The 12,810-nt window shown below is 40.0% G+C and overlaps 1 protein-coding gene across 2 annotated transcripts in view; it reads right to left on the reverse strand.

Annotated features, from left to right (window-relative positions):
- Positions 1 to 8,509, reverse strand: part of LOC148014198 (putative NADH kinase) — a 35,702-nt gene extending 27,193 nt beyond the window's left edge. Inside the window, exon 1 of one of the 2 annotated variants that reach the window (XR_015688634.1) lies at positions 8,211 to 8,509. Coding sequence is in view for 1 of the 2 variants with exons in the window: in XM_087666687.1 (XP_087522813.1) it covers positions 8,211 to 8,420 (210 nt within the window). In the remaining variant the exon portion in view is untranslated. The remainder of the gene's footprint in view (positions 1 to 8,210) is intronic. The other variant, XM_087666687.1, reaches the window with a different exon arrangement.
- Positions 8,510 to 12,810: the final 4,301 nt, after the last annotated feature.

The following is a 12,810-nucleotide window of genomic DNA, read 5'->3' on the forward strand; positions in this document are numbered from 1 at the left end:
ATTGTCTTTATAATATATTCATAAAGATCTTTCACATGACACCCATGTTAGAAGATTCCTAAACTTCGGGAGGTCACTAAATTTTAGGAGCCTTAGATTGATCTAAAAATGCTAGTCCTAAACAAACATTTTTTTAAAAATGAGTTTTGTGTTGTAGTAGTCCTTACTAAATTTTGTTATTTCTATTCTTGATAATACTCAACCCAAAAAGGAAGGCCATAAAGAAGAGACAAATATCAAGACATATTACATAAGCTTCCAAGTGTCCTACCACTTGTCACACCTCATGACATATGGCTAGACACTTGTCTTTGTGTTACTCCACTTTCCTTTTTTGCATTAGCTCTCCCATTTCCCCTATAAAGAGAGCTCCTTTACCATATTCTACATCATCTTTCTTGGTTATAGACTTAAAGTGGGCCCCATCCATCTACATCATCATCCTCTACTCCTCCATCTTCAAATCCCTCCAAATTCCCTCTTCTTCTGCTATTGTTTCATGGGATAGTAGACTTGTAAATTCCTTACAACCCCTTCTTCTCAAGCTCTTCTTCCATTTCAAAAACAAAAACCAAGCCAATTCTAGAATGAAATGGTCATCAAAATCCAAACCAGAAAAGAGAATAAGGCTAAGAGTTGATGATGACCATAATCATATGGATGGATCTAGAAATAACTATAATTATTTCAATCAAGATAATAAATAAATCTAAAAGCACTTGGATTATAAGTGGATCGTAGATAGCAAAGGCATGATAGAATAATTATAAAATAATCACAAGGTGAGAAATAAAGTCTACCTATAATACTGTAAGTATATTCATCTCATAGCATCCAATGACTTGAAAGTGATAACGACATATCTAGGGCAGTATCCGTCACGAACAAAGTAAAAAACTCCATGGGTAGTCCATAAGCAAGGTGATAGCTCTTCTAGCTTAGTATGAAAGGATAATGTGTGGATCGATGTAATATATTTGAGAATTGCCATGGTTATTGATAGTAACTATGATGCATTCCAAAGCTATCATGGTTGTTGAAACAATGATGTCAATAGCTGCGAAGTGGTCTTGATTGTGACTATGGCTGGACATGATCGTCGTGACAATTTTGAGTATGACAATCTTGATAGAAAAGAAGTATGAAATCTTACTCCTTAAGCAGCAAAGAGCCAAATGTGTAAGGAAGAGAACTTAATCGCACTACATCAACTCTCTTGAAAAAACTTACCATTTTGGAGGGTATGTGAGGCTTTGATCTCAAATACTTCTTGTAAAAAAGTGACTACCTTAGCTTCTCTTCAACAATAACAAAGTCTAGTTCATGTAGGTCAAAAAAAATTATCTTCAATCACAATTACCAGCGGTTGCAAATCTAAGCTCAAATCCCCTCTCTAGATCTTTGGCTTTGATCTATTGAAAATGAAGTGGATGCTAGATTACCATTGCCCTCTAAGAATTGATGCAATGACCTCTAATCTCCTTAACTAAAGTTCTTCCTTCACCAATAAAGCTTTGCTCTAGCAATCTAAAACAATGACCCCCAAACCACCTTTGATTTTGGGCTAAATGATGACATTCCAAGCTACATTTACTTTGGCCTCCCATCTCCTAACATATAAATTGCTTTGGCCTACTCAAATCCCCTCCCTTGGTCTTTGGCTTTGATCTATTGGAGATGAAGTGGATGCTCAATTACAATTGCCCTCCAAGAATTGATGCAATGACCTCAAATCTCCTTGACTAAAGTTCTTCCTCAATTCTTTGCTTTGCAAGCGTCACCAATAAAGCTCTACTCTAGCAATTTAGACCAATGATCCCCAAACCACCTTTGATTTTGGGCCAAAAGATGACATTCCAAGCTACCTTTGCTTTGGCCTCCCATCTCCTGATGAGATAAATTTCTTGAATAAGATGCTTCACATGGGAAATACATCATCTCATAAACCACATGGTCGCTACTACTCCCTCATTAGATACCATGACCCTTCCTACTAAAGAGAGCCTAATTGCACTCTAATAAACGAGCCTATACTCGATGCTCAAAAGAAATGCAGCCTACTACTACTTTTCAATGATGTCCATAACCCACATGAGATCCAAAATACCTCACTAAGGTTCCATGAGAAACACATGTGAAGTCCTCATAAGGTCTCCAAACTCTCTACCAATATCAGAACCCCAAAGTCCATATGCCATATCTCGTTTAGTTATCATTGACTCCTCATAAAAGGAATATGTGTCATAGTACACCCGATAAATCTCTAAAGATCAAAATGTATTCTTCATGTAGTATTCAATCAAGCTCTCAAAAGTTCGACCACATTCTCCCCTTAAGAATGACCCACATCCGAACATTAACCATCCATTCTTATATCTTTTTTTTCCAGTATGTACTTGAAAAGGAATCTTTATATGATTATTGCTCATCCATTTGAAGTCTTCGAGCAATAATATGACTTTTTTTCCAATTTGTCATCAAATAAAATGTTGGTCACAAGTTCCCCCTCCCCCCCAAATAGTTACCATATTAATCATGTGATTTTATAAATGAAATGTTTGTAATATAATCTTGTGAGAGTGAGAATCACTCCTCATTCTTTGGTTGATTGTAACTAAGCAAGGGAAAGGGGCATACCCATCTCCATGTTAGCAATCATGTTTGTCGTGCCTTGTTATCTCTTGGTTGTGAGCCTCAATCTGAGTCAGACAAGGACTTTAGGAGCTCTGACTTGTCTATCACTTGTTTTGACGAAGGAGGTAGCTCATTCTAGAGCAATTGGAATAAATGAGTGCATTTCAATGCATTTTATCCTCCAGTTGGGATTTTATGTGCATTTCCTAGGGCAATTTCTGCATTCTTCAGTCTGCCTCACCTATTAAACATTGCCCACCCTTTCCAAGATTTTTCTAAGCATTTCTAGCATTTTCACCAGCATTAAATGTTGGTCGGCCATATTTTTTGCCCTGAGTTTCAAGTCGGCCAATTTTTGGGATATTTGGCTATTTATAGCCATTTCCCACTTGGCAATCATATAGATTATTCTTCTTCCCTCCTTCCTTGGCAGGTGCACACTCCAACTCCGTCATCTTTCTCCGTCTCCAATGTTGCCGTCATCATCAGCCTAATCTAGTGCCCTCACTAACGCTGTGGGCTACATGCACAGATTGATCAGTCCTCCTATATTCAGCATTTGTTCCTTGTTCAATGCAAGTTTCTTTTCTTCTTTTCTTGCAGGTTGTCTCTCTCTCTCTTCCTTTGTGTTCGAGTTCCATCTTCTGTTGCGCACTCACATGGTATCATTGTCTAAGAGAGACAAAGAGCTGACTTCTCACAAGGGAGACCACCCCAGATTGCCACGCGGCCTTGCCACATCAACATTTTGCTGAAAACGCAACTTTGCTTAGAAGCATCCGCTTTTCTTGTGCCAGGTACCCGTTTTGCTGCCCACTTCCTCTCCTACTGGAGGCGACAGGCTTTCTCAATCAGGTGACAGCATTCTACTGCAAACGCAGTGATCCTTGGTCAAGCAACAACTCTCCTTAGCAAATGCACATAGTCCTTGTGCATGCAACAATCTATCTCCCCCATGCGGACCCTCTACATCAACTTCCTTGTGATCCTATAGCTATTTCCTCTTGTTACGAGATTGTCTACCACCAAAATGTTTGTAGGGTGTTGTCACCCATCACCTTGTCTATGCTTACTCACGAAGGACGAGGTCATCACTTCATGGATTTAGGCAAATGGATCCATCCATCCATCCATCCACACACCCACTCTCTCTCCAGCAAATTCTCAAAAACAAAAAGAAGCCTTCCTTTATAAGCCTCTCATATGATCATGACACTTGATACAGTGTGACTTCCTCCGCCCGTCTTTGCCCAAAGAAGACTAGCTTAATGGTTCCAACTACTTGCTTTGGTCGTGTAAGGTGGAGTGTATCCTTGATACCTTCGATCTTTAGGAGTTTATCCACCCTATTTCCTATCTAGTGGAGGATCCCACCATTGGATCATCAATGGATCATGCGACCTTATGGGATCGGCTCAACTCTAGAGCCCAATCTTTCCGCTTTATGAGCTTACAAGATTCTATCCTAGTGCATGTGCGCTAATTGCGAAAAGCAATATAAGTGTGGACAAAGCTTGCTTCTTTGTACCATCAGAAGACATTTGCCCATCAGATTACTCTGGAGAAGAAGTTACGGATGCTTGTTGTTGATGACTAATCCTTCCACGAAATATCATATCAACAAATTGGAGGATATGAGGATGAGCTTGCATCCCTTGGTAGGATGATCTCTTCAGAGGATATGGCTATGATTCTTTTGACTCAGCTACCATCTCCGCAGTTTGATGTCTTCTACACTAGCCTTTTTATATCAAGAACCCGTAACAAGCTTCTACGGGAGGAACTTACCCTACTTGTTTTGGAGCATGACGAGTGTGCCAAAGAAGTAGCCAATGGATCCACCTCCACCAAAGCTTTTGTTGCAGGTTCGGAAGGGGGGAAGTCAAAGGCTAATAGACAAGAGAGTTTTTCCGGCTCTGACTCCGACTCGGAGAAACCTAAATGCCCATACTGTGGAAAGGGGACACATCCACAGGAGAAATGTTGGAAGAAGAAGAAAGGGAAGTCAAAGGCTAATAGACAAGAGAGTTTTTCCGGCTCTGACTCCGACTCGGAGAAACCTAAATGCCCATACTGTGGAAAGGGGACACATCCACAGGAGAAATGTTGGAAGAAGTATCCTCACCTTCGACCATGAGCGAAGGATGAAGCTAAAACATCTGAGCCATCTACCTCTACTCCAGCGGTTACCCATGAGTCCGTATTCCTTCATATTGTTGACTTGGAGAAGCCTTCTTTAGTGGTTTCTCATCTTCTGAGAGGCCTTTGCTAGTTAATAGTGGAGTCTCTAGTCATATGACTCCACAAGGTGATTTGTTGCAAGATCTATGCCCTTCTAAGGGTTCTGTCACTGTTGGTGGCATTGTTTCGATGCCTATTTGTGGTGTTGACACTTTGCCTTTATTTCTCAACCGCACGTCAAGCTCCCTTTCACAGGCCCTTTATGCTCTAGACTTGGGCTTTCCACTCCTCGTTTTGTGGCCTTACTAGGCTTGGTACCCAAGTTGTCTTCATCGAGCAAGCCGTTTATATTGAAGATTCTTCTACAGGGGCTATTATCACGATGGGTTGGCAAGAGAGCAGGCTTTATATGCTCCATTCCCCTTCTTTTATGCAAGGTCCTCCAAGGCAGTTGTCTATTGCTACACCCGTTCCTGCTTGTGCACCCTCTTTTCCACAAGTTCCTCCCCATCCCCCACCCTCTCCTTCGGTGGTTACCTCCCATCCCTTTCAAAGGAAAATGATCTCAATGATGCCGTTGTGGATTACCTAGCCCCTAGTGTTTTAGAGGGAATTTCCCAGGATCCTTAGGAGCTTCTTCATCAACAATCTTCATCGACGAACTTCATCAACATTAGCATTCCTCTTGCCACCCCAGGATCCATTTTTCCCTTGGCCTTCTGCCACATCCAGGATCTAAGAGAGGGTGTTAGCAGTCATGTTTGTCATGCCTATGAGCCTCAATCTGAGTTAGATGAGGACTTTAGGAGCTTTGCCCTATCTATCACTTGTTTTAACAGAGAAGGTAGCTCATTCTACAACACTCACTTTATTACATTTCAGTGCGTTTTCTCCTCCAGTTGGAATTTATGTGCATTTACCAAGGCAAATTCTGCATTCTTCTGCCTACCTCACCTACAGAAGATTGTCCGCCCTTTCTGAGATTTTTCTGAGCATTTCTAGTATTTTTACCAACATTAAATGTTGGTCGGCCATATTTTTTGCCCCAAATTTCAAGTCGGCCAGTTTTTGGGATATTTGGCTATTTATAACAATTTTCCACTTGGCAATCATATAGATTATTACCTTCCCTTCTTCCTTGGCAAGTGTACACTACGACTCCATCATCTTCCTTTGTCTCCAGTGTTGCCATCATCATTAGCCTGATCTAGTGCCCTCACTAACGTTGTGGGCTACCTACAAGGACTAATCAATCCTTCTATATTCAACATTTGTTCCTTGTTCAGTGCAGGTTTTTTTTCTTCTTTTCTTGCAGATTGTCTCTCTCTCTTCCTCTCTGTTTGAGTTCCTTCTTCTATCACGCACTCTCACACTCTAACCCTCAATCTTGCCTCCATTACTTTTGCACTTCCATGGCTATAATTTTCTGAATAGTTGTCATATTCAACTTTAACTATTTGTTCTCTCCATTTCTTGAAATACTAAGTCTTGAAAACAAACAAATATCATGATTGTTGAGCATATTAGGTTGTTCAGAGTGTTTACACTTCCCCCTACCATTGCAACAACCTATATGGAAAACCTCTTCAAAGAGAGATGGATCCTCCACCTCAAGGTGTGTTAGACTTTGATCTCAAATACTTGTTGAAGAGAAGTGACTACATCAACATCTCTTCAACAATAACAAAGTCTAGTTGATAAAGGTCAAAAATTTTATCTTCGATCACAATTACCAACTGTTGCAAATCTAAGCTTAAAACCCCTCCCTAGACCTTTGGCTTTGATCTATTGAAAGAAATGGATGCTCGATTACCATTGCACTCCAAGAATTGATGCCATGACCTCTAATCTCTTTAACTAAAGTTCTTCCTCAATTCTTTACTTGGCAAGCTTCACCAACAAAACTCTGCTCTAGCAATCTAGACCAATGATCCCCAAACCACCTTTGATTTTGGGCTAAAGGATGACATTCCAAGCTACCTTTGCTTTGGCCTCCCATCTCCTGACGAAATAAATTTCTTGAATAAAATACTTCACATGAGCAATGCTACTATTCCCTCATTAGCAATCATGACCCTCCATACTAAAGAGAGTCTAATTACACTCCAATAAACGAGCCTATACTCAATGCTCAAAAGAAATGCAACCTACTACTACTCTACAGTGATGTCCATAACCCACATGAGATCTAAAATACCTCGATGAGGTTCCATGAGAAACACACATGAAGTACTCATAAGGTCTCCAAACTCTCTACCAATATCTCAATCCTAAAGTCCATATGCCATATATCGTTTGATTGCCATTGACTCCTCACAAAAGCAATATGTGCCATAGTACACCCAACAAATCTCTAAAGATCAAAATGCATTCTTCATGTAATATTCAATCAAGCTCTCAAAAGTTTGACCACATTTCCCCTCCTTACTGTCACACAACCAAAAAAATATCACCTTGCAACTTACTGTAAGACAAGGTATAAGGATTAGGCCTTGCAAGTATGTTTGGCTGCTACCAAACCTATCTGAAGTTCGAGATCAGAATTCAAGCTAATCTTACTTAGCTTCCTTGAACAGGACCCAGTTGACAGCCCCGTGTTATATTTCATGCTGATGGGCCACTGTCCAGTCTAGAATCCCTATGCAGGCCAATCAGGTGCAGGAATCAGGATTCATCATTAGTTCGGTATTCTACTGGATTTGCTTTTCCCAATGTGCATGGGCCCTAAAACCCAAGCTAAGCTAGGGGTTTCTATGAGCACTTCTGTCCGGACGGAAGCCAGCTGTACCATGTACATCATACGAGAAATTTTCTTCTAGGTAGATGGATATCTCACAGACATGCCGCACACCAACAGTTGCATGAACAAAGGTTACAAAACTGAACTAGCAGTTTTCGCAAGACCCTCACCAAACTGTGCATGGTTACCGTATTAATACAGAAGGATAATCTCGCTAAATAGTTTCAATCTGCAATACAGCTCTTTCCATTCCAGCACAGCTGTTAGTAGCTGCATGCGAACAGAAAGATGCACGTCCCAGGTTTTATGCCTTCACAGTCTGTATTCACTTCTCATTTCAACTAAAGGGATGAGAGGTGTGACATGGGATCCTGGCACTTTCTTCCCTTTCCAGACCCTGTATTCATTCTTCCTCTTCTTACACGATTTTAATGTGGAAGTCCCCTACAGACTGACTGCCTTGTATTTTGCACGTTGTCTTGGAATATACTGTTCCGAGGAGTCTTGCTAACACTATTGGGGACAAAATCTTCAAAGTACGTGAAGAATAGCTCTATCATTCTAGCAATAACGCTAAAAACCATGTTAGGGTTTGGAATACAGGACAGATGCATGTTCACGCTAAGGACGAAATAGAAAGTTGGAGTAAGCTGACCTGATGCAAAGCTGTGATGGAGGCCTCCTGGTGTCGCTTGACATAGAGCTCATATGCACTTCGCTTGAGCACGAGAAGAGCCCGACGCATGACAGCTTCTTCTTCTGTTTTATTGTAGAAACGATGGAGCTGGCAGGCATGGCGGCGGCGGGGCGGCTGCTGGTGCGCCTCTGAAGTTGGCAGTGCTGCCACTTCAAATTTGGAGCCCATCTAGTTTAAAGTTGAATGCCTTGTGTCTCCATCTCTTGGGACCGCCTGGCCAGATTTAGGGTAGAGGCCAACACTATTGAGAGACCAAAATCATGGTAGAGACCAACATTGTAGCGGTCCCAAGACAATTTTGATTTCCGGTAGGGTAAAGGCACGAGTTTAAAAAACATGCGTTTACTAGACACATTTTAGGTACTGTTGGGATCTAACAATATAATAAGATGGCCAACACAGTCATAGCCTAGTGGTTTGAGTGTGAGTTGAGTATGGTGGGTACATGAGTTCAAGCCCTAGGTTCCACATGCCCAACCATACAAATCATTTCTCATCTACCAATATAATAAGATAAGACCAATAAGTTTCCACCAAGCCACTGCCTTAGTGATGTGAGTGATGTGGAAGAGCAAGAAGGCCATTTGCTAGCAAGGAGTCATCAAGATGCAAATGTTCATTAAAAATTTTCCACGAATCGTTGCATCTATGCATCGAGCAATGTATGCAAAGCTGGGTGTCATTTTACTAGCTCCTCTACCCTACTTTTGGATCGAGGTAATTAGTTCTAGTAGGAATTTCAGGTCCATCCAGTTTGTCAACGTTACTTGTTGATCCATATGCTTATACAATCATAGAGTGGTATGGTGAGCTATTAGTGAAATCTTTATTCTTAGGAGGAGGAAAAGCAACCCTTGCTTTTGGGCCTTAAAGTAGTGATATGATCTCTTCTAAGAAGCTAAAGGGCAAATGCTCTAACACATGCGAGTGCACGATTGTTTGCTTAATAAATGGTATAATCCAAGGGTGGGATAATGCATTCTCAGTCAAGCATCAATTAATTGGAGTTTTTCTACCACATGGGGGTTTTTTGCACAAGGATAAGTGGGAGTGTGTAACCACCCTCTAGTTGTTTTTTGCACAAGGATAAGTGGGAGTAACAACAATGGCAACTCATGCACCCACATGAGCTTATAATTAATTTTACATGGCAAACTACTACTGACTTGGTGAGGCAACCAGTGGCTAGTTCCTTGCGTAATGGAACAAAAACTAAGAAAAGGCCCCTCTCATCAATGGTGCAACCATGGCAAAAGCCCACATCTTCACCAATTTTGTACCCAATGTGAGCATTTGCAAGTCTCTTGATCATATTGGCATACCCGAACTAGACCTTAATTAGCTCAATTAATTGAACTACTCCATGAAGAGTATACTTGGTGTTGCCCTTTCTTTGGTTGGGCTAAGAGAGAAGGGTCTCATTAGTAATTTTGGTATGACCAATATGAGCATTAAGGCACTCTCAAAAATCACCAATGTTGGGGTTCCACTAGTTTGCAACCATGTCTAACTTACCATTTTCTTTGCTTGACAAAAGGCCCCTTACTCATGCTTACATATTACAAAGAAAGAAGCATCATGCTCTCACTATATGCCGCTGTAGTTGGGGGTGCATTGATGAGTTGATATTAAATTATACCCTTTTTTTTTAAGACTTCCAACTTGATGATATACTCTAGGGGCCTAAATTATACCCTTGTTTTTTAAGACTTCCAACTTGATGATATACTCTAGGGGCCTAAAAGAGGTTTGAGTCAAACATTATGGGTAGAAATTGTTAGATATCCCATTGGAGATTGCAAACAATAAGTCAACAACTATAGCAATTATAGCTTTGAGATAGGTAATGTAGCAAGATCTAATGTATGCCATTGTGGGATTGGCAAAATCATCATCTAGAGAACCTTACAATGTTTGATATCTCACTAGATAATCATAACCTAGAAAATATTGAGGATATCTTGAGAGAGTTCATGTCCTCAAGGAGATCTATATGAGATGAAAAGAAGTTTGCCCTAAGTGGATAAACCACCTAGTAGTAAGCTCCATATTTATAGAAGTTTATTTGTTATTTGTGTGAAAGTGTTGTATATAAGGACAATATTTCACAATACTAAAAATGTGCCTATTGTACTAACATGAGTTGTGCTCTCCTCTCTGAGATCTATTGCTAAACAATCCATACTCAAAATAGGCACCATTATAGATTAGATCTACAGCCATACTAATCATGCCTACTACATCCACATGAGTTGTCTACATCACTCCCATTAGCTATCCTGAATCTACAATAAATGTGAGTTGAATCAAATATTGGATACTATGGTCATTGTGTCAAGAATGAGCTCTTTGTTCTACTCTTGATTCATGCCTCGATGCAATTGCTAGACAAATTTACTATTTTTAGACTAAAATGCTACTCTAGATATGCGGAATATTTAGTCATTTCTTGTTGGTTATTGGTGTTAATGCTCTCCTAATTTGAAGAAAATGCACCTAAAAGCACACCATTTTCTATTGTTAGTGGTTGCTATCATCATGCTTTATCAAATCTAGGATATGAGTTGCTTCTTCACTATTATTGCTATCATCATGGTTTGTTAGTGGTTGTTATCATCATGGGTGAAAAATGCATTTTCTTGTGAGGATAAATTTAAGTGATACTCTACTAGCTCTAATACCCTACAACCCATTCTCTAACCTTACATTGCATTTAGAATGACCCCATACTCTCTCTTATAAAGGCACCAATCAAGCCATGGGTGTTAATACTATAGCATCTTTTTAGTACTTAGCCCCAATAGCATGATAACAATCATTGCATTGGTAGTTTGCAAAATTTTTATATTCATCAATGTAGTTTCAAAAGCTATCATCCATTTGAAGAATCATTATGAAAATTCATGGGCCCTTGTTGTCACATACTAGCATCCCTTTTTTCCCCAATGTTTCTCCAAATCAACAAGTTGCACCAACACCACCCTTCAACTATGTATTGTTAACATATTTGAAAGAGAGATGAGAGGAAAAGGAAGTACTCAAGTACAGTGAAGATGACTAAAAGTACAATGACAAAAAGGGATATGATTATTCATGTAGAAAGGGTGCCTTTATATAGGTTTACAACCAAGTGGTTTAGGCTAGTGGATTTGGATAGTAGTTTTAGTAGGTACATTTCTACTAGTTATTTCTAGGTGGATAAGGTTGGCAGCTAAAGGTGGATTCACACAATTCAGCGGGGGTAGCGAGACTCTCCCTTTATTGATGCATACGAAGCATAGGACAAATCAATCAACCTAGGTAGTATGACCCTTGGCAATCCCCTACATACATATCTTGTGTTTGTGATTTTAAGACCCCCTTTCAAACTCATAATTGTACATAGCTTTGTGCATGACCTTCTTCTCAATAGCTTGGTCACCACATGACTTACCAAGGATATGCACACCCTTAAGCAACTCAGAGGCACATTAGCTTGTCTCCTCAAGATGATCATAGCCATTCTTTGCTCGACCACTTATGGCTCAAAGGTTTGGATGGTTTAGGGGACTTGGGCTTTTAGGAAAGATGATTTTAACAAAGGCTGATACAAGTCACACTTATAGGGGTTTCATGGCATGACTTGAGAGAATTACAAGAGAGAATCCATGCTTTCTGAAGCAATCCTTCATAAGTTGAAACATAAAAAAGGAGCCTCCTTAACTCCCTTTTTCTTATTGAAGGTCATGGAAAGGGCTTCATTTTGGTTTTCTTCTTTTGGTTATGCTTCCCTATCTTCTTCCCCTTCTTCATTACTCTCTTGAACCAACTTCATAGGAAGTGCCTTTTGGGCTCTCTTCCTGTGATAATAGGCCTTCTCCTTGTGGCCAAGTTTGTGAGAAGAAGTTGCATTGATCTCTTTCTTGAACTTTAGTCTTTTCTCTACTTCTATAAGAAAGGCTTCAACTTCAATTAGCCCAAAACAAGGCATGTTGAAGAGTAGTGACTACATGGTCATATTCTTCAGGCAAGGATTTAAGCAAGACACCAATAGCAATGTCATCTTCAACCTTAAGTTCAATTCTTGCAAGTTGAGCTAACAATACTTTCATGTGATTCAAATGAGATGTAAGAGAAGATTGAGACTTCATTTCTAAATGGAAAAACTCAATTAGTAGGCCAAATGTAGAACTCTTGGACGGAGCTGTAAATAACTTTTTGAGTTGATCCCAAGTATCTTTTGTAGTGTCACATCCATCCATGTGATGAATGTAAGTATCATCTAGCTTTAGTTTGATGGTAACTTGGCCCTTGTCATCCTGTACTTCCCATGTAGCTACTTGGCCTACTTCTCAAGGTTTCTTCTCCTTTCCAACTGCAATACTCCATAAGCCTTTCTTCATAAGAATCAGTTTGATTATTGTGTGCCAAGTATGAAATGCATGACCTTTAAACTTAGTGGATCCATTTTCACCACTAGAAGCTATGATGATGTGTTTAGAAACATAGGATCTGAGTAAGGATATGGATAGCTCACTATATCTTAGGATAGGAGAGAGATGAACTGACTGATGCTCAG

This window comes from Lygodium microphyllum, chromosome 25, assembly GCF_053477565.2.
Source record: "Lygodium microphyllum isolate KBCC chromosome 25, Lygodium_microphyllum_v1.1.10, whole genome shotgun sequence".
Taxonomy (NCBI): domain Eukaryota; kingdom Viridiplantae; phylum Streptophyta; class Polypodiopsida; order Schizaeales; family Lygodiaceae; genus Lygodium; species Lygodium microphyllum.